The 22915-nt window shown below is 42.0% G+C and overlaps 2 protein-coding genes across 3 annotated transcripts in view; one reads left to right on the forward strand and one right to left on the reverse strand.

Annotated features, from left to right (window-relative positions):
- Positions 1-451: 451 nt before the first annotated feature.
- Positions 452-22915, forward strand: part of med4 (mediator complex subunit 4) — a 42584-nt gene continuing 20120 nt past the window's right edge. Inside the window, exons 1-3 of one of the 2 annotated variants that reach the window (XM_063051137.1) lie at positions 452-605; positions 17303-17369; positions 18352-18522. In XM_063051137.1, the coding sequence (XP_062907207.1) occupies positions 535-605; positions 17303-17369; positions 18352-18522 (309 nt within the window). In that variant the 5' untranslated portion in view covers positions 452-534. The remainder of the gene's footprint in view (positions 606-17302; positions 17370-18351; positions 18523-22915) is intronic. The other variant, XM_063051138.1, reaches the window with a different exon arrangement.
- nudt15 (nudix (nucleoside diphosphate linked moiety X)-type motif 15) overlaps positions 17640-22915 on the reverse strand; it is a 45030-nt gene continuing 39754 nt past the window's right edge. The window contains exons 4-5 of the transcript XR_010018368.1: positions 18344-18444; positions 17640-18202 (exon numbers count right to left, since the gene is read on the reverse strand). The gene's annotated coding sequence lies outside the window, so the exon portion shown is untranslated. The remainder of the gene's footprint in view (positions 18203-18343; positions 18445-22915) is intronic.

A 22915-nucleotide genomic window follows, 5' to 3' on the forward strand; every position in this document is an offset into this window, starting at 1 on the left:
TCTCCAAGGCACATTAGTTTCACCCCATTAGAGGTCACAGCCATCCATTGCTTCCCAATCTAAAACTAACCAACGTAAATAAACAATTTGTTCACTGTTTCTGTTTCAAATTCCAGCGAAAGGTCTTCGAACTGAAACGTTAATTCCGTTGTTTTCTCTGCACGGCCTTTCTGAGCGTTTCTAGTATTTTCCGGTTTATTTGGTCGAGATGTGGCTGCCCTTCCCAATGAAGGAAGCTCAGATGGAGTTCAACTTCGGAAATGCAAACAAAGAAATAACTCCCCCCAGACCCACTCGATCCTCAAGAGTCACAGCGAAATTCAAGTGGCGGCGTCGGACGGCATAATACTGCCAGAATGCTATTTTGTTTTTAACAGCGCACCCGAAAATATTTTCTCACCCACACTTCCTACTCGGATCTGATAATAACCATCTACTGCGGACTCGCAACTCCCGCTGGAAATCTAATTGCCACCAGTGCGTCAGGGAGGCGCTGTTCCGCGCCTGCGCACACCGGAGGCGCGTCTCGGCGTAATGGCGGCCTCGGAGAGGAGTACGAGGGATAAGCTGTTGGGAGTGTTAGATGATCTGGAAGTGTTATGTAGGTAAGGTATGACTTGTCGTCCCGAAGAAGCGGATGTAGTTCGGGGTAAACTAGTTTTTGGGCCTGATGTTTGTATGTGTTAAAGGGATTTTCGAACACTTCCTGGAGTTGATGGCTAATGATGGAGGGGCGAAGGTCGGGGAGAAGGCACGGTGGGAAAGCTTAAGGTTTACTGGAAGTGTTTGAGGTAAAAGTACCGAAGAGGGCACAGCGATTTGGAAATTAATTGCTATTAATACTACACTTGGTTGTGAGGTTGACATCCCATAAACTCAAGGGGGTTGGGGGTGGGGATGGGGATAGCGCTTACCTAAAAAGCTAAAAGCAGAAACCTTCATTTTAAATTTTAAGTTTGATGTCCCATAATCTAGAAGTCTCTAGACTGACAGCTGGTAAGTAGAACTGAGCTGACGGCTTCTCTTTATCTTGTGTGGACAAAATGTCTGGCAGTTCAAATTGGGCATCTGTAGGGCCCCAAGACTGGAGAAGTACATAGCACAAGAGTGCAATTTGTAAACCATGTAGCCCAGCATGTCCCGAACTTTATTGTTTCTACGAAGCCAGGGGATGAACACTGCTTCAGTAGCACCAGAGCTAACCGGTTGAAATTGTGTTGTAAGACTATGTGTGCTAAGCAGCATGTAATAAACAGTTAAACATTGTCACAACTGACAGATTAGATTGAGGCTCTATGCCCTACAACTGGTGGTTTCTAGTTGAACAGTTAAAGAGAGGAAGCAGTTTCAAAGATGAATTGAAAGTGGTTGATCTTGACATTAAGGTAGCATTCAATCGTTTGTGGTATCCAGGCAGAGTCCTCCCACCCATTCAGTACATCTACATGAAACACTGTCGTAGGAAAACAGCATCCATCATCAAAGATCTTCACGGCCATGCTCTTTTCTTGCTGCTGCAATCAGGTAGAAGGTACAACTGCTTCAGAACTTGCATCACCTGGTTCAAGAATAGTTACTACCCCTCAACCATCAGGCTCTTGAACAAATTAGGATAGCTACACTCATCTATTGAGATGATCTCAATTTAAGGGTTCTTTATCTTGTTATTTCATGCTCTCATTATTTATTGCTATTATTTATATTTGTATTTGCAGAGTTTGTTGTGTTCTGTGCTCTACCTGCTCTTTCATTGATCCTGTTATAGTTACTATTATAGAGATGTGCTAAGTGTGCCCACTGGAAGAAGAATCTCAGTCTTGTCTGTGGTAATGTGTATGTACTCTGATAATAAATTTTACTTTCAACTTTCTTGAATTTTGAAATACTGGTAAAACATAAGACAGCAGGCATCAAAGAGAAAACACTCCAATGATCGGAGTCATAACTTACAGAAAGGTATGTGATTATGATGTTTGAAGGTCAGTTGATCAGTTAAAAGGATTATCACATAATTGCTCAGGGCCATGGCCTGAGGATCGGGCAACTTCAGCTGATTTATCTATAGCTTCTCTTCCATCATTGAGAAAACAAGAGACTACAGATTCAGAAATAGGGCAACAAAATTTGTTGGAGAAACCCAGTGAATTGAGCATGGAGGAGGGGGAGCAATTGTTGAGGTTTCAAGTCTCATCATTTCTGCCTTTCTCTTTCTACTGGCTATTTTCCCTTCTCCACTTCCAGTCCTGATGTAGGGTTTTGATTCAAAACATTGACAATTCCTAGAAATATAATTCCCATATTCAGGTCATTAATATAAATGAAAAGAAAGAACATTTGTTGGAAATATTACCCAACCAGAAGCCCTGGATGAACCAGAAGATGCTGTACTCTTTATAGACTTGTTGGATGAGTCTCATTGGAGTGAGATGAGTCAGCTTGTTGAATGGTGCTGCAAAAAGCAAACTTGTTCAATACCAACAAAACTAAAGAGTTGATTGTTGAATTAAGGAAGGGGAAGGAGGGTGGAATGTACACCTGTCTACTTTGGCTTGTTAGTATTCTGAGTGGTTTCATCATGGTCTGATACTGCAGTTCAAATGTGAAGGAACATAAGACACTGCAGAGAGTAGTGGACTCTGCCCAATACATCGCAGGCACATCCCTCCTCACCATTGGTAGTATCTACAGGAGGCGCTCTCTCAGTAAGGTGATATCTATCATCAAAGGTCCCCAGTACGTCTTTCTTTCTAAGGTCTTGGGTCTGGACCTGGAACATTAACTTGTTTCTCTTCCAACAGATACTGCCTGAGCTGTTTCAGCATTTTCTGTTTTGATTTGAGGGCAGAAGAATGAAGGCATACTCTCCGTTTGTTTGGATGAGTGCAGGTCCCAGCAACAGCAACTGCAGTATTTACTAGGTACAACGTACAGACTCTCCCCAGGTTATGGCACGGTTCTGTTCTTATGAACTGTATGCAACCTGAACAGTTCATATTTCAGAAATGCAGCCATGAATTCCCAGATAGCAGAAAATACCTGCTGCAGCCAACAAATCCATCCTGCTCATCTTCCAGATGCTTGTTTGTATGTATGGACTGTACATAAGTTGTGTAAGCTCAGAACATCTGTAGAATGAAGTTACACACATCAAAGTTGCTGGTGAACGCAGCAGGCCAAGCAGCATCTGTAGGAAGAGGTGCAGTCGACGTTTCAGGCCGAGACCTTTCGTCAGGACTAACTGAAGGAAGAGTGAGTAAGGGATTTGAAAGCTGGAGGGGGAGGGGGAGATCCAAAATGATAGGAGAAGACAGGAGGGGGAGGGATAGAGCCGAGAGCTGGACATCCCCTTTTGCCTATCACCTGTCCAGCTCTCGGCTCTATCCCTCCCCCTCCTGTCTTCTCCTATCATTTTGCATCTCCCCCTCCCCCTCCAGCTTTCAAATCCCTTACTCACTCTTCCTTCAGTTAGTCCTGACGAAGGGTCTCGGCCTGAAACGTCGACTGCACCTCTTCCTACAGATGCTGCTTGGCCTGCTGCGTTCACCAGCAACTTTGATGTGTGTTGCTTGAATTTCCAGCATCTGCAGAATTCCTGTTGTTTGTAGAATGAAGTTAACTGCTTTGGCAACTTTTCACAATGCCTCTCAAATCCACGATCCCACAACAGCAGCAAAATGTTTGGGAAACCCATCTGCTAAACTGCACAGCACCGTGACTTGGAAATGTGTTACTGTTCTTTCATTGGTGTGCCTAAATCCTGGAACTCAGTTCTGGTGGCCCTTCACAGGAAAGTACCACAGCAGCTCGAGCAAATATTGTTGTTCCTTTCTGTGTCTTGTGGTGCATCGGGCAGCAACCTTGTCGTGTCTTTAACATTTTTGTCTGTTTTTTATGAGGCAAAGTTGATATCTTGATGCTCAACCCTGCACAAAGCAAGTATGTTTGTGGATTAAATGATTCCTAGGTCTTGCTTTTAATTTAAAAAAAAGTCCAAAAGCCTGCTGAGCAGTATACAGTGGCATGCAAAAGTTTGGGCACCCCGGTCAAAATTTCTGTTACTGAATAGCTAAGCGAGTGAAAGATGACCTGATTTCCAAAAGGCATAAAGTTAAAGATGACACATTTCTTTAATATTTTAAGCAAGAAAACTTCTTTATTTCCATCTTTTACAGTTTCAAAATAACAAAAAAGGAAAAGGGCCCGAAGCTAAAGTTTGAGCACCCTGCATGGTCAGTACTTAGTGACACCCCTTTTGGCAAGTATCACAGCTTGTAAATGCTTTTTGTAGCTAGCTAAGAGTCTTTCAATTCTTGATTGGATGATTTTTGCCCATTCTTCCTTGTAAAAGGCTTCTCGTTCTGTGAGATTCTTGGGCTGTCTTGCATGCACTGCTCTTTTGAGGTCTATCCACAGATTCTCGATGATGTTTAGGCCAGGGGACTGTGAGGGCCATGGCAAAACCTTCAGCTTGCATCTCTTGAGGTAGTCCATTGTGGATTTTGAGGTGTGTTTAGGATCATTATCCTGTTGTAGAAGCCATCCTTTTTTCATCTTCGGCTTTTTTACAGACGGTGTGATGTTTGCTTCCAGAATTTGCTGGTATTTAATTGAATTCATTCTTCCCTCTACCAATAAATGTTCCCTGTGCCACTGGCTGCAACACAAGCCCAAAGCATGATCGATCCACCCGCGTGCTTAACAGTTGGAGAGGGGTTCTTTTCATGAAATTCTGCACCCTTTTTTCTCCAAACATACCTTTGCTCATTGCGGCCAAAAAGTTCTATTTTAACTTCATCAGTCCACAGGACTTGTTTCCAAAATGCTTAGATGTTTCTTTGAACCTTTTGAATGGAACTTTTTGGCTGCAATGAGGAAAGGTATGTTTGGAGAAAAAAGGGTACAGAATTTCATGAAAAGAACCCCTCTCCAACTGTTAAACACGGGGGTGAATCGATCATGCTTTGGGCTTGTGTTGCAGCCAGTGGCACGGGGAACATGCACTGGTAGAGGGAAGAATGAATTCAGTTAAATGCCAGCAAATTCTGAAAGCAAACATCACACCGTCTGTGGGAAAAAAAAGCCGAAGATGAAAAGTGGATGGCTTCTACAACAGGATAATGATCCTAAACACACCTCAAAATCCACAATGGACTACCTCAAGAGGCGCAAGCTGAAGGTTTTGCCATGGCCTTCACGGTCCCCTGACCCAAACAATTTCACAGAACTAGAAGCCTTTTGCAAGGAAGAATGGGCGAAAATCCCCCAAACAAGAATTGAAAGACTCTTAGCTAGCTACGAAAAGCGTTTACAAGCTGTGATACTTGCCAAAGGGGGGTGTCACTAAGTACTGACCATGCAGGGTGCCCAAACTTTTGCTTCGGGCCCTTTTCCTTTTTTGTTATTTTGAAACTGTAAAAGATGGAAATAAAATAGTTTTCTTGCTTAAAATATTAAAGGAATGTGTCATCTTTATCTTTATTCCTTTTGGAAATCAGTTCATCTTTTACTTGCTTAGCTATTCACAGTAACAAAAATTTTGACCGGGGGTGCCCAAACTTTTGCATGCCACTGTTTGTTCATTTTCTAAAGAGGACAATTAAGTAAGTTGGACACATGATATTGCTGTGTCTTTCCCAGTTCTTTGGTTTTGAATTTTTAAGGAGCATGATTCTTGGGTCTGCAAATGTATATTGTCCTCTGTCTTCTGATAGCCTGTCACCATGCATGTGGACTGTGTGGCCTGCTTATCATGGTGTCATTTGAATCTCAGTGCCGGGGTTGTTCTCAATAAGTTGTAAATGCTAATTTCCTTTTTACTCTGACAGTGCATACGAAAGGTTTTGCGGTGAAAGTATTCATGCTATCTCTAGTACTTCGAGGTGTGCTGGCAGCATTATAGGAGGCCAGGGATTGCTACTGTCCGCTGTGAATTTTGTGCTAGGTTTTAGGTCTTGACCTTCAAAGTAATTTTTTCCGTAAAATAGTTAAGAGGCATTGGGACACTCTGAGCAAGCATGAAGTAAGGGGCAGGTAGACAGAAGAACAAATGTGTAAGGGTTGGAGTGACAGGGCTGAGGGATGATGTGAAGTGGGTTTGGAAGGGTGGTTGTCTCTGAAGTAAAGATCATTCAAAGACTGGGAGGATGTGGGTTGAGCGGGAGGATATACAAACCAACAGAGCTCAAGTGAAGTTGGGTGAGTATGGTGATAGATACTGGTGTGTACATTAATGTTCATGCAGCAGAGCCTGGTCTTCAGTCATCTGGTTACCCCTTGCCATTGTGATCAAATGGTAGTTTGTATGAAATATCCACCCCATGTTAAATCTTCATGTAGCAGAAAATCTCTCATTTGGAAGCTTGTGTTTGATACTTTGCAATAATAATTTACAATGCTGCAGTGTCTCCAAAACAGAAACAGTAACAATTCTCTGTACTTTACAAAAGCATAGACTGCAAAAAAAGGACAGGAATATATCTCATTCTACGTATTGGCATTTTCACCCACCCTAACTCACTGTTCATTCTTTCAGTCCTGTATGTTGTTCAACTTTTGGGATTGCATGGGGAAATTGAATTTTAAAGTCCTGAGTGACCAGATCGCACTCTTACTTGTTTTTGTTGTTTTAATTTCTCCCCTTCAGTCCTTTATTTTTAAGGGGCTAATTTGATTTGATGTTTTTGGTGCGAATGTGAGCTGCTGCTTTTAGGCTGAAGTTGTCTGTGCTTGTTGCCAGATACCACAAAGTATCATTGTTGAGATAACACTGACAAAAGGATAATTTGTAATATTTTAGAATCATACAATTCAGAAACAAGTCCTCAAGTCTATGGAGTCCATGGCAACCATGAAGCAAGCATGCACCCGCCCACAGTGATCCTACACTACTCCCTTGTTATAATCTCTATATGTCCATGAGCTCCCTTCCACATCCCACTCTCAACTCTACCATTCATCTCTACACCTAAGGTGCAAGGTACTGTTGTGACGAGAATACGCATAGATAAGATGTTAGCTGTCCTGTGTGATCAGCAGTTGGTCTGCCACCTGTCTTCAAGAGAGAGATAAGGAACACAATGAAACAGCATCTGGAGATGTGTAATGAAGGGACGGGAGAGAGAGAGCTGTCTGGAGCGGCTCCCCCTTTGAACCCTGAACTGTTGAAGTGATGGACAGGCGATACCCCAGCAGGGGGATAAAAAGGGACAGGTTCGCTAAGACAGGACACACACGACACCCGAGGTAACGAGACCCTGGAAGCGGTGCGCCTCTCATGAGTGGGTGAGAAGTACCGGACAACACACAGGGTGGAAAGGTACGATCAGCGGGAACCCGGTGTGTGTCCGCCCTTGCTTGGGTGCCGGGTTCACTGCAGAGGATCGACTGCATCTGGAGGAGGGGTCACAGTCGGTGACCTCAGGTGACATCACCAAGGACCCGCCCAAAAGCTGCTTCTGAGCAATTATCGCCGGTCTGTGAGTGGAAGCCGTTTCTGAATGATCAGTCGTTCCTGTTCTCTCTCTCTCTCCCCCCACGTCCATCGCCATGGCAACGATTACTACGAACTGAACTAAATTGGACTGAACTTTTGTGTCACTTTGAAATTTGGTAATTTACCCCTAGACAACGATAGAGCTTGATTGATGCTGTTATCTTAATTCTGTGCACATGTGTGTTTATCATTGCTGAACTGTTGCATTTATTATCCTTTTGATTACTGTGTTGCTTGTTTCTTTAATAAAACTTTCTTAGTTCTAGTAATCCAGACTCCAACTGAGTGATCCATTTCTGCTGGTTTGGCAACCCAGTTACGGGGTACGTAACACTGTCAATACATACTCCTGAGGAAGTGGCGGTGGGTGAAGCTGAAGTACCCAAAGGAAAGCCACACGCTAACGGGGAGAACATGCAAACTCCTTAGAAATAATGCCAGGAGTCAGGATTGAATGCAAGTCACAAGAGCTGTGAAGCCTCAGCTGTATTAGTTGTGCCATTGTGCTCAGCGTTTGGTCGAATGGTATCCTCCTGTGCTGCACCAGTCTCCCCACAGAGTCAGACTGAGATTTGAAATGGGTGGCATACTGCTCAAGTCAATGTTTCCATCTTTGCACTAAGACCTTGGAAGAAACCGGTAAAATATGGTACCTTAATTTATGGATCATTCTCTATTCAAACATTATTTTCTAATCCAGTGAAAGAACAGTTGTATTCAGGAATCCTGAATGTTTGAAAAAGAGCGGGGGTGTGACTAATTGTAGAGTCCTATGGTATAATTAAGTTTTATCCATGAAAAGCATTATTTTAAACTAACACATCTAGTTATAATTTTTGGACATTACCGCTGTTTTCTAAGCAGTTTTGACCCCAAGTTCAGCACGTTAAATTGATTCTGAGATATATGTCCACTATTTGTCTTTGATGTATTGTGATAATAAATTGCCTTTATATTGTCTTTAATTAATAGGAAATGGCTGATTGCTTCACAGGACTATGGTTGGGCAAAAATGGACAGAGCCAAGAGAAATTTATTAGGATCTGTGATTAATGGATTTTGTCAATGAGATGAATTTCAGAGTCAGAATCAGATTATCACTGACTTTAATGATGTGAAATTTGTTTTGCTGCACAGTACAGTTAAAAAGACCCGAAGTTACCATAAATTATAAAAATAATTAAATAGTGGAAAAGAAGAAATAATGTGTGTGGCATTCTGCTATCTGATAAGTACACTTTCAGTACTAGTTATCATTCATTGAAAATGCATGCTTTTTATATATACTGAGAATCACTAATCAAGACAGATTTATCAAATAAAGCCAGTCGTTTACTTACTGCTTTCAATTTCAGTGGATAGAATGACAGAGATAATGAAAGTATAACAATAAAAGCCCTTATGATTTTCAATCTGTTCAAAATTGTGAAGAATAGTATATTTTGGAAATGGAGAAATAAAGAAATGACATAGGACCCATGAGCACTACCTTGCTACTTTTTTATTTGTATTTTTGCACTACTTATTTAATTTAACTATTTAGTACTGTAATTCGTGTTTTTTTTCTGCTTTGTACTGCTGCTGCAAAGACAACAAATTTCAGAACATATGCCGGTGATGTTAAACCCGATTCTGATTCTGAACAACATTCAGAAAGCATTTAGGTAAAACACATGACCAAAAATAGAACAAAGGAATGTATACCATTTGCAGGCAGATGGGCAGTTTAATTGACATCATGGTCAGCATTATGGCCAAAGGTCTTGTTTCTATGTTGTATTTCAGTTTACATCTATGATCTATCTTCTAAAATGTTAGTGTTCATGGACTATTCAGAAATCGGATGGTGGAGGGAACGAAGTGGCCTCTGAATCATTGAGTGTGGGTCTTTAAGCTCCTGTGCTCCTGTACCATTTCCAATGGTAGTGATGAGAAAAGGGCATGTTCCAGATGGTAAGAGTCTATACTGATGGATACTGCCTTACTGAGACACCACCTCTTGAACATACCCTCAGTGGTGGGGAGGGTTGTGTTAATGATAGCGTCTACCATCCTCTGCAACTTCTTGAGATCCTCTGCATTGGAATCTCCATACTAGGCTGTGGTGCAACCAGTCAGAATGCTCTCCATACATCTACAGAAATTTGTAAGAGCCTCCTCAAACTCCTAATAAAGTAGAGACACTGGTATGCCTTATTTGTGATTGCATCAATGTGTTGGGCCTAGGATAGATACTCTGAAACTTCAGACTGCTCACTCTTTCTGTTGCTGGTTTAAGGACTGGCTTGCGTTCTCCCGACTTCCCATTCCTGAAGTCCCAGATCACTTCCTTGATCTTGCTGGTGTTGAAAGCATGGTTGTTGTTTTAAGGAAATCTGAAGGGGTAGATTGAAAGGGATGTGGTATAGTAAGAGAAATCCAGAGCTTGTGGCCTGGACTGCTAATTTCACAAATAATGGGGTTAAAAAAAGTTATAATTGCACTGGAGGTAAGAGATGGAGGAAAATTGAATTCTTGCACTGTTGTGTAGCTAGAAAAGATGAGATGAGAAAGGGGCAAGACCATCAAAGAATGTAATCAAGGAAAAGCAAATTTTCATTTTAAGGTGCCTTTAAAAAGAAACATGTAATAGTCATAGCTGAGCAACACACACATAATGCTGGAGGAACTCAGCAGGCCAGGCAGTATCAATGTAAATAATATAGTCGACATTTCGGGCCGGGACCCTTCGGTAGGATGATGATGATGATGACATCGACTCTGACATGAGAGGCCAGCGTCAGGCATTTTCATGCCTTACAAGGTGCAGTTCGTAAGGCTGTGTGGGGCACCACTCCTCACACAGACATTTCGCAGTATTATTTTACGAGGCCGAGTTGCGAGCTCGACATCAACCCCGCGCAGATGGAGAACGCGCACAGGGGCGGTCCGTCACTGGATCGAACTCAGGAACCTCCGTTTCCGAGCCAGGCGCTGATCTCACTGCGCCACCAGCGAACCAAGTGCCGGTAGGACTGGAGGAAAAACCAGTCCCACCGAAGGGTCTTGGCCCGAAATGTCAACTGTATTTTTTCCATAGATGCTGCCTGGCCTGCTGAGTTCCTCCAGCATTTTTTGTGTGTGTGTGTTGTTTGGATTTCCAGCATCTGCAGATTTTCTCTTGTTTGTATTAGTCATACCTCATTTGTTAACTATATTATTCACTACTGAGATCAGAGATATTAAAGCATTTTACTGGAGGGCAAATAATGTGAATACCATCCGGTGAGTACACCTGTAAGCAAGGTAGTTTATAGGCCAATTCCATGAATATTGAATTGTTAAATACTTGTGATCATTATTTTTCGGGTGATCCTGATTTGAAGGGAGAACTTTTGTTAATTCAGTGACTAACTGCTCTTTAAGAGGTGTTGTGGTATTTTTGTCCACTTGCATAAGCTAGCTGTGTTGGTTTCAATAATTTAAGCAAAAACAATGTTCCAGCAACATAAACATTTAGAATATTTCAGTGAGTAGTTGTTCCTGGTTATTTAAATTTGCAAAGGAGTACACTCTCAAGACTCTTGAACAATATTTTCAAATTGTGAACATAGAATAGTACAGAACAAGAATAGGCAACTTGGCCCACAATGTTGTGCCAAACCAGATAAAAAGCAATCAAAAACACCCAAATACTAATCCCTTCCACCTACACAATGTCCATCTCCCACTGTCTTCCTTACAGCCATGTGCCTATCCAAACGTCTCTTAAAAGTCTCTAATGTACAGTGGTATGCAAAAGTTTGGGCACCCCGGTCAAAATTTCTGTTACTGTGAATAGCTAAGCTAGTAAAAGATGACCTGATTTCCAAAAGGCATAAAGTTAAAGATGACATATTTCTTTAATATTTTAAGCAAGATTACTTTTTCATTTCCATCTTTTACAGTTTCAAAATAACAAAAAAGGAAAAGAGCCCGAAGCAAAAGTTTGGGCACCCTGCATGATCAGTACTTAGTAACACCCCCTTGTAAACGCTTTCTGTAGCCAGCTAAGAGTCTTTCAATTCTTGTTTTGGGGATTTTCGCCCATTCTTTCTTGCAAAAGTCTTCTAGTTCTGTAAGATTCTTGGGCAGTCTTGCATGCACTGTTCTTTTGAAGTCTATGCACAGATTTTCGATGATGTTTAGGTTGGGGGACTGTGAGGGCCATGGCAAAACCTTCAGCTAGCGCCTTTTGTGGATTTTGAGGTGTGTTTAGGATCATTGCCCTGTTGTAGAAGCCATCCTCTTTTCATCTTCAACTTTTTTACAGATGGTGTGATGTTTGCTTTCCAGAATTTGTTGGTATTTAATTGAATTCATTCTTCCCTCTACCAGTGAAATGTTCCCCGTGCCACTGGCTGCAATACAAGCCCAAAGCATGATCGATCCACCCCCGTGTTTAACAGTCAGAGAGGGGTTCTTTTCATGAAATTCTGCACCTTTTTTTCTCCAAACATATCTTTGCTCATTGCGGCCAAGAAGTTATAGTTTTAACTTCATCAGTCCACAGGATTTGTTTACAAAATGCATCAAGCTTGTTTAGATGTTCCTTTGCAAATTTCTGATGCTGAATTTTGTAGTGAGGTCGCAGGAAAGGTTTTCTTCTGATGACTCTTCCATGAAGGTCATATTTGTGCAGGTGCCGCTGCACCATAGAACAGTGCACCACCACTCCAAGTCTGCTAAATCTTCCTGAAGGTCTTTTGCAGTCAAAGCGGGGTATTAATTTGCCTTTCTAGCAATTCTACGAGCAGTTCTCTCAGAAAGTTTTCTTTGTCTTCCAGACCTCAACTTGACCTCCCCCATTCCTGATAACTGCCATTTCTTAATTACATTACGAACTGAGGAAACGGGTACCTGAAAATGCTTTGCTATCTTCTTATAGCCTTCTCCTGCTTTGTGAGCATCATTTATTTTAATTTTCAGAGTGCTAGGCAGCTGCTGAGAGGAGCCCATGGCTGCTGATTGTTGGGACAAGATTTGAAGAGTCAGGATATTTATAAAGCTTTGAAATTTGCATCACCTGGCCTTTCCTAATGATGACTGTGAACAAGCCAAATAAGGTCTGAGACCTCGGTAAAGGTTATCTGAGAGCTCACATCTCTTGGTGTGCCCAAACTTTTGCATGGTGCTCCTTTCCTTTTTTTCACTCTAAGATTGTACAAAACAAAAATAATACACTAATCTTGCTTAAAATGTTGAAAAGAATGTTTCATCTTTAACTTTGATTTTTGGAGATCATTTCATCTTCTACTCACTTAACTATTCACAGTAACAGAAATTTTGACCAGGGCTGCCCAAACTTTTGCATGCCACTGTATTTGCCTCTGCCACCATTCTAGACAGTGCACTCTAGGCATCCATAACTCCGAGTAAAAAAAATTACCCCTCATATCCCTCTTGAACCTACCCCCCTCACCTTCAATACATGCCCCCTGGTATTAGACATTTCTTTCCTGCGAAACAGATATCCCTGTCTACTCTACCTATGCCCCTCTTAATCTTGTAAATCTCAATCAGATCTCCCCTCAGCTTCTGACGCTCCAGAGAAAACTAACTAAGTTTATCCAGTCTCTCGTGATAGCACATGCCCTCTAAATCAGGCAGCATCCTGATGAACCTCTTCTGCACCCTCTCCAAAGCCTCAACATTCTTCCTGTAGTGGGATGACCAGAAATGGACGCAATACTCCAGATGTGGCCCAACCAGAATTTTATAAAGTTGCAACATAACCTCTTGACTTTTGAACTCGGTGCCTCGACTAATAAAAGCAAGCTTGCCATTAGCCTTCTTAACCACCTTATTGCCACTTTTAAGGAGCTATGAACTTGGATCCCGAGATCTCTCTGCTCAGCAACACTGTTGAGGATCTTGCCCTTAACAGTGTACTGTCTCCTTGTATTTGCCCTACCAAGGTGCAACATTCACATTTATCTAGATTAAACTCCATCTGCCATTTCTCTGCCCATATCTGCACTATATCCTTTGCCAGTCTTCTACACTATCCACAACTTCATCAATCTTGGTATCATCCACAAATTTACTAGCCCACCAATCTATTTTCATCCAGGTAATTTATATGTATCACAAGCAACAGAGGTCCCAGGACAGATCGCTACAGAACACCACTAATTACAGACCTCTGGCTCAAATTTAAGTCCCTTCAACCACTACCCTCTCTCTTCTATGCACAAGCCCGTTCTGAATCCAAACAACCAATTTGCTACAGGCCCCATGTGTTTTAATATTCTGGATAGCCTCCCATGAGGGACTTTGCCAAATGCCTTACTAAAATCCATGTAGACAACATTCACTGCCCTATCTTCATCACATCTCTCATGTCACCTTTTTAAAATAACTCAATCAAGTTGGTGAGGCACGACCTGCCCCGCACAGAGCCATGTTGGTGCTCCCTAATTAGGCCATGTGCTCACATATCCTATCCCTAAGGATTTTCTTCAGCAATTTCCCTACAACTGATGTGAGTGTCTCCAGTCTATATTTCCCAGGATTATCCCATGTTCCTTTCTTAAGTAGAGGTGCAACATTAGCCATTCACCAGTCCTCTGGAACCTCGCCTGTGGCTAGAGAAGGCACAAAGATACTGGTCAAGGCCCCAGCAATCTCATCTCTGCCTCCTTCAAAAATCTGGGGGAAGTCTCATCAGACCCTGGAGACATCCACCTTAATACTCATTAGGAGGTCCAACACTTCCTCCTTGACCTCTAAGCACCCTAATGTATTTATACGTTACTCTGTTTACCATTTACAGAAACCAGCTGGTAAAGGTTGTACATTCGTGTGGCCTCCTGAATCTTTGTTGCCATTGTTTTAGTGAGTCATACAGACTAGAAAGGCTGTAGGGATACAACAGCCTGCTGATGCTGGAATGTGAAGCAATATGTAATCTGATGGAGGAATTCAACAAGTCAAAGGAAGTGTTAATGTTTGAGTTATAAATTATTCATCAGGATAGATTATATTGGAAGAGGTACAGTTGATGTTTCGGGTGGAGACCCTTCATCAGGACTAACTGAAAGAAGAGCTAGTAAGAGATTTGAGAAGGGGAGGGGGAGATCTGAAATGATAGGAAAAGACAGGAGGGCGAGGGATGGAGCCAAGAGCTGGACGGGTGATAGGCAAAAGGGATATGAGAGGATCATGGGACAGGAGGCCTAGGGAGAAAGAAAAGGGGGGGGGAACCCAGAGGATGGGCAAGGAGTATAGTCAGAGGGACAGAGGGAGAAAAAGGAGAGAGAGAGAAAGAATGTGTGTATATAAATAATGGATGGGGTACGAGAGGGAGGTGGAGCATTAGCGGAAGTTAGAGAAGTCGATGTTCATGCCATCAGGTTGGAGGCTACCCAGACGGAAAATAAGGTGTTGTTCCTCCAACCTGAGTGTGGCTTCATCTTTACAGTAGAGGAGGCCGTGGATAGACATGTCAGAATGGGAATGGGATGTGGAATTAAAATGTGTGGCCACTGGGAGATCCTGCTTTCTCTGGCGGACTGAGCGTAGGTGTTCAGCGAAATGATCTCCCAGTCTGCGTCGGGTCTCGCCAATATATAGAAGGCCATATCGGGAGCACTGGATATAGTATATCACCCCAGCCGACTCACAGGTGAAGTGTCGCCTCACCTGGAAGGACTGTCTGGGGCCTTGAATGGTGGTGAGGGAGGAAGTGTAAGGGCATGTGTAGCACTTATTCTGCTTACAAGGATAAGTGCCTGGAGGGAGATCGGTGGGGAGGGATGGGGGTTACGAATGGACAAGGGAGTCGCGTAGGGAGCGATCCCTGCGGAAAGGGGGGGGCAGGGAAAGATGTGCTTAGTGGTGGGATCCCGTTAGAGGTGGTGGAAGTTAGGGAGAATAATATGTTGGACCCGGAGGCTGGTGGGGTGGTAGGCGAGGACAAGGGGAACCCTATTCCTAGTGGGGTGGCGGGAGGATGGAGTGGGAGCAGATGTGCATGAAATGGGGGATATGCGTTTGAGAGCTGAGTTGATGGTGGAGGAAGGGAAGCCCCTTTCTTTAAAAAAGGAGGACATCTCCCTCGTCCTGGAATGAAAAGCCTCATCCTGAGAGCAGATGCGGCGGAGACGAAGGAATTGCGAGAAGGGGATGGCATTTTTGCAAGAGACAGGGTGAAAAGAGGAATAGTCCAGATAGCTGTGAGAGTCAGTAGGCTTATAATAGACATCAGTAGATAAGCTGTCTCCAGAGATAGAGACAAAAAGATCTAGAAAGGGGAGGGAGGTGTCAGAAATGGACCAGGTAAACTTGAGGGCAGGGTGAAAGTTGGAGACAAAGTTAATAAAGTCAACGAGCTCGGCATGTGTGCAGGAAGCAGTGCCAATGCAGTCGTCGATGTAGTGAAGGAAAATTGGGGGACAGATACTAGAATAGGTTTGGAACATAGATTGTTCCACAAAGCCAACAAAAAGGCAGGCATAGCTAGGACCCATACGGGTGCCCATAGCTACACCTTTAGTTTGGAGGAAGTGGGGGGAGCCAAAGGAGAAATTAGGAAGAGTAAGGACTAATTCCGCTAGACAGAGCAGAGTGGTGGTAGAGGGGAACTGGTTAGGTCTGGAATCCAAAAAGAAGCGTAGAGCTTTGAGACCTTCCTGATGAGGGATGGAAGTATATAGGGACTGGACATCCCCTTGCCCGTCCTCTGGGTTTCTCTCCCCCCCCACCCCCACCTTTTCTTTCTCGGCCTCCTGTCCCATGATCCTCTCATATCCCTTTTGCCAATCAACTGTCCAGCTCTTGGCTCCATCCCTTCCCCTCCTGTCTTCTCCTATCATTTTGGATCTCCCCCTCCCCCTCCCACTTTCAAATCTCTTACTAGCTCTTCTTTCAGTTAGTCCTGACAAAGGGTCTCAGCCCGAAATGTCGACGGTACCTCTTCCAATAGATGCTGCCTGGCCTGCTGCATTCACCAGCAACTTTTATGTGTGTTGCTTGAAATTCCAGCATCTGCAGATTTCCTCGTGTCAGGATAGATTATTTGTCTTTAGTGTTGACAGTTCCTTTCTCCCACCGATACTGCTTGACTTGATGAGTTTCTCCAGCAGATTGTTAGGTTTGATGCTTGGTTAGTTGTCCAAGTGTATAAAAACTAACTAGAGCAAAGGTATGATGTTTTTATTGCCTCATGTTCTCTGTGGAAAGGATATACTTGATTGCATTAGGGGATAATTCTTCCACTTCTTGCACATTGCTCTCTGGAAAGTGTATAACAGATGAGTACAAGATTAATACAGTTCCATGTGATTCAATGGTTATAGATGAAGCTTGAATGAAGATTGATGTCATACATTTAGAGAAATAGAAGTTATATTATTGATGCTATGAATTAAGCCTAACAGGTGAACTGGGCAATGCAGCTAATTAGCACAGACTGACATTTGGGTTCAATCCCAGTAGCATTGGATGTTGCAAGTTTCCTGTCTCTCAATACCTTTAAGTAAATATAAGAATCTCAATTCAGTTGTCCCTCGATGTCAGAATACAGCACCCCTGAGTGCTCATGATTTAGTTAAAAAAAAAAATTGAAGTAACCTTGTCTGGCCTTGGAAATGTTAAATTGCTGAGATGCTGACTGTGCTGTCCTTGATGTGGAAATGTTTTGTGTCAACATAATGATAAAGGGAGATATCTTTCACATTATGAATGGATAAATAACTTCACTTGAATGTTTCAGGTAACTGAAAACTTTGTTCTCAAAGATTAGGAGTCAAAATTAATTTCATTTTAAGTGTTTTGTCTTTTCATCTTCAGGGAATTAATTGAGCTACTTGCGTTATCCAGAAACCAAAAAATTGCACAGCCAGGTGAAGAAAATCAGGTAAGTAATGAAAATAACTTTGTATTTGGAATGACTTCTAGTAGGGTGTTTTTTAAATTGTGCTGTTGTATTTAATCTAACACAATAAAGGAAAACCTAACTCACATCAGCTTAAAATGTGGAAATAATCGGTATTAAGTGGAGAGCTTTGAAGGACTTGTTTATTTATAAAATTTTCATTGATTTTTCTTATTATGGTTGTGAATGTCTGTAGTCTTTTATATTGCTACATGTATTAAAATCTATATATCCAAATTATGTTTTAACAATCTTAGATACAAATATGGTTTCGATTATGAAGACACGTAGTCCCCTTTTATTGTCATTTAGTAATGCATGCAATGAGAAATGATACATTATTTCTTCCGGTGTGATATCACAAAAACACTGGACAAACCAAGACTGAAAAAACTGACAAAACCACATAATTATAACATATAGTTACAACAGTGCACAACACCATAACTTGATGAAGAAGTCCGTGAGCACAGTAAGGTTCAAAGTTTCTCAAATATCCCACATCTCACGCGGACGGGAGAGGGAAGAAAAACTCTCCCTGCCATGCCGACACAATCCAACTCTGAGTCATCCGAAAACTTCGAGCTCTGATCAGCTGTCCGACATCGAGTACTGAGCGCCATCTCTGTCCGAGCGATTCGACCTCTTTCTCGGTCGCCAAAAGTAGGCAAGGCCGGGGATTTTGAGTCCTACCCTCCGAAAGATTCCCGACCACACAGTAACGACAGCAGCGGATGGGCGTTTCAGAAATTTCTCCAGATGTTCCTCTGTGCTTTTACGTCTATCTCCATCAAATCAGAAATTGTCCACGGCCCCTATTTAACAGATACAACATCATTTTTCACCGGAGAGCTGCGCACACGCGGTGCGCTGCCAGCTTCTCCTCCCGCCGTTACCACATAAATAACATTCAAGTTAATGAAAAACACTTGTTTACCCATCAAAAAATTTGTTACCTTTCCAGATCTTGAATCTGTTGATTCAGAAGGATGGAGAATTCCAAGAAATAGTAAAAGTGGCATTGGAGCAAGGTAGAATCCAGGAGGAAATGCACCTTCTGGAGAAAGAGGTGGAAAAAAGAGATGGTGACATCCAGCTGTTACAGAAACAGCTCAAGGAGGCTGAACACATATTGGTGAGTTATAGCTGCACTTTTTTGAAAGCCGTAATTTAGAGATTTTTGTTTTATTAATTGACAGATGATTAAGAATCCTGTATCTTCAGACTAAAGTATTAGATTTTAAAACCTCTTATCATATTATTTAAATTACCTGATATACTTCCTAAAAGATGTAATAAAATTATTTATAAAATTATTAATCTTGATGCTCACACTTTGCCGATTCTATTAATGTTTATTGTAATTTCATATATTGTTCTGCTCTTGCTGTTTTGGGATTCTACCGATAATACTGAGAATTGCACTTTATCTGGGAAACATGCACCAGACTACCCAAATTCATATTTCTTACTCATTTTGTCACAATTATCAAATTAGGTACACTGGCTAATTGTACAATTATAAGACTAGTGTCTATTCTGCTTTGTAAGAAACACAGGCCAGAGACTTGTACAAAATTCTAAGCTGACAATTTGCTGAAGAAACATTGCATGTTCAGTTAAGATAGCAAAATGTTTGGTTTTGCATTTTCAGCTGTTTATAAAAGCTTCCTTAAGGTTCTCAAAGAGGAGCAAGGACATTATTCCAAAATACACTGAATGAACGTCATAAAATAGGTCATCTGTGCTGCCACATTTTCTGCAATGATTTTGTTGAATTTCTAACCATGTTGCATTTTGTATTTTATCTGCAAATGTGTTAAGTTTTAGAGGTCATTGATAAGAAGAACTATGTTAGTTTATCACTCATATTGCATTATCTATGCAGCACCACTGGGATAACTAACTCAGGAGTTACTAGCTTGAGTTGTAGAGCAACTGAGCATGGATACAGGTTCTTCTACCCAATCACTCTATGCTGACCACAGTGTCCAAACAGCTAGTCCCATATCTTGCATTCACCCCATATTTCTCCAAGCCCTCTATTCTTCTTAAATTATATTATTGTATCTGCCTCAACCACTTTCTTTGGCAGCTCATCCCATATACTCATCATGCTCTGTGTGGAAAAGTTGCCCCAAACATCCCTTTTAAATCTTTCCCCTCTCACCTTAAACCTATGCCCCCAGGTTTTGGACTTGCCAGTCCTTGAGTAGACCGTTACCATCCATATAAGTTTAAACATTTCTATAAAGTTGACTCTCATTCTTCCATGTTGCAAGAAATAAAATTTTTCTGCACTCTTTTCAATCACATCTGCAGTATAACAGCGTGGTGGAAACAGTACACAGTAATCTGAATGTGGACTCACCGATGATTGACACAACTGCAACATATTGCTGTAACTTTGAAACTAAATGCCGAGACTAATGAAGGCCCTTTTTCACCACCCTGTGTGATACCACTTTCAATGAACTGTGCACTTGTACTCATAGGTTCCTCTGTTCCACTATGCTTCATAATGTAAGTCCTGAGCTGGTTTGACCTTCCAAAATGCATCATCTCATATTTAGCTATTCTGAAATCCATCACACTTCAGCCTACTTCCCTAACTGATCGCTTCTCCTGTAATCTACGATAACCTTCTTCACTATCAACTACACCTCCTAATTTTGTGTCATAAATAAACTTACCGATCAATCCTGGTGCTTTTACATTGTTGTGTCATGTCATCTGTATGTCTTCTCTATGTAAATTGTAGTCTGTCAGCTATCGTATCAGATATTTTATATTTTCTTGTGAGGTGGTGTACATGGGTTCACTGTCCATTCAGAAATCTGAAGGTAGTGGGGAAGAACTGTGCCTAAAAGATTGAGAATATGTCCTCAGGTTCCTGTACCACCACCTTGGTGGTAGCAGTGAGAAGAGGACATGTCCTGGGTGTTGGGGGTCCTTAATTGCCAGATGCCACCTTTTCGAGGCAACACCTTTTGACGATATTGTCAATGCTGGGGAAGATGGTGCCCATGATGGAGCTGGCTGAGTTTGCAACTTTCTGCAGCTTTTTCTGATCCTGTGCAGTGGCCCAGATGGTGATGCAACCAGTTAGAATGCTCTCCACAGTATATCTGTAGAAACTTATGGGAGTCTTTGCTGACATACCAATCCTCCTCAAACTCCTAATGAAGTATAGCCGCTGCTGTACCTTCTTTGTAATTGCATCGATACGTTGGGCCCAGGACAGATCTTCAGATATGTTGACACTGAGGAACTTGAAACTGCTCACTCTTTCCACTGCTGATCACTCGATGAGGACTTCCTAAAGTCCACATTCACTATTTCTGTAAACTACTCTCACATATACCCATTTGCACCCCTGATTTCACCTGTCATTATTTGGCTGTTCTTATACTTCTCATTTGAAGAGATGTAGGTACAGTTGCAAGAAAAGGTTTGTGAACCGTTTGCATTTACCTAGTTTTCTGCATTAATTACTCATAAAGTGTCTGTTCTTCATCTATGTCACAATAGCAGACAGACATAATCTGCCTAGACTAATAACTCATAAACAATTGTACTTATATCTTTATTGAACACACTGATCATTTACAGTTCAGGCTGGAAAAAGTATGTGAACCCTTGTATTTAATAACTGGTAGAACCTCCTTTTGCAGCAATAACCTCCACCAAACATTTCCTGTAGCAGCTGATCAGACTTGCACAACAGCAAGGAGGAATTTTAGACCATTCCTCCATGCAAAACCGTTTCAGATCATCAATATTTCTGGGATACCTTGCATGAAAAGCCCTCCTCAGGTTATGCCACAGCATCTCAATTGAGTTAATGTTTGGACTCTGACTTGGCCATTCCAAAACACAAATTTTCTTTTTTTTTTAAACCATTCTGGTGTTGATTTACTCTTGTTTTGGATCATTGTCTTGTTGCATTATCCAACTTCTATTAAACTTTAAGTGACAGACTGCTACACTGACATTCTCCTGTAAAATGTCTTGAAACAATTTTGAATTAATTGTTCCCTCAATGACCGTAAGCTGTCGAGGCCCTGAGGTAGCAAAGCAGCCCCAAACCATGATGCTCCTTCCACCATGCTTCACAGTTGGGATGAGGTTTTGGTGTTGGTGTGCAGTACGCTTTTCCTCCAAACATAGCAGTGTGAATTTCTGCCAAACAATTCAACTTTAGTCTCGGTTGTTCACAGAACATTGTCCCAGAAGCATTGTTACCCTTGGGATCTTTATCACTTCCTTCAACATTGCATGCTGTGCTCTTGGTGTGATCTTTGCAAGACACTCACTCCTAGGGAAAGTAGCAACAGTACTGAATTTCCTCCATTTGTAGACAGTTTCTCTTACTATAGACTGATTTAGAAATGCTTTTGTAGCCTTTGGCAGCTTCGTGCACCTCTACAATTCTTCTTCTGAGGACCTCTGAAAGTTGTTTTGATTGAGACGTGGTGCACAGAAACAGATCTTTCTTGCGAAGAGCAGGCCATATCAGTAACGTGACTTTGTGTCTTTTTCATAGCAGGGCACCTCTACAACCCATACCTCTAATCTCATCCCATTGATTTGAACATCTGATTCCAAATAGCATTCACATACTTCTTTGAACTCAGACTGTGATTGTTTAAATGTTGTACTCAGTATTAATGAGAAGTGCAATTGTTTGTGTGTTGTTAGATTAGGCAGATTGTGTTTGTCTATTATTGTGACTTAGATAAAGATCAGACCACATTTTATGAGTAAAGTTAGTTTTTTTGTATGCTACAAGTTTTCCGGTTTTAAGGTGTCATCATCATCACTGTGTGGTGTCGTATGATGTCGGTGATTAGAGTAGATTAGATTAGATTCAACATTATTGTCATTGTGCTGAGTACAGATACAAAGCCAATGAAATGCATTTAGCATCTGACCAGAAATGCAAAGAATAGTGTTATTTACAAAATAACTGCGAATAAAAAAAAGTGCCACAGCACACAAATATGAAAGTACTGAGACAGTACAATATGGATGCAATACTGCTTAGCGCTGTGATGAGAGGTTCAGCAGTGTCACAGCCTCAGGGAAGAAGCTCTTCCTGTGCCTGCTGGTGCGGGAGCAGAGGCTCCTGTAGCGCCTACCGGATGGGAGTTTATGGTTGATGTTCTCAATGGTGGGCAATTGGGTGCCGATAATCCGCTGGGCAGTTTTCACCACACGCTGGAGTGCTTTGCGGTCCGATATGAGACAATTGCCATACCATACTGAGATGCAGTTGGTGAGCATGCTCTCAATGGTACAGCGGTAAAGGTCTGTCAGTATCCTGGGACAGGGGTGAGCTTTCTTCTTGCTCTGCAGGAAATAAAGGCCCCATGATCATTGTTCTTGGCAAATTTTTCTGCAGAAGTGGTTTGCCAATGCTCTCGCCTAGGCAGTGTCTTTACAAGATGGGTGACCCCAGCCATTATCATCAATACTCCCTTCGGAGATTGGCTGCCTCGTGTCAATGGTTGCATGATGAGGACTAG

This window comes from Mobula hypostoma, chromosome 6 (assembly GCF_963921235.1).
Source record: "Mobula hypostoma chromosome 6, sMobHyp1.1, whole genome shotgun sequence".
Classification (NCBI taxonomy): Eukaryota; Metazoa; Chordata; class Chondrichthyes; order Myliobatiformes; family Myliobatidae; genus Mobula; species Mobula hypostoma.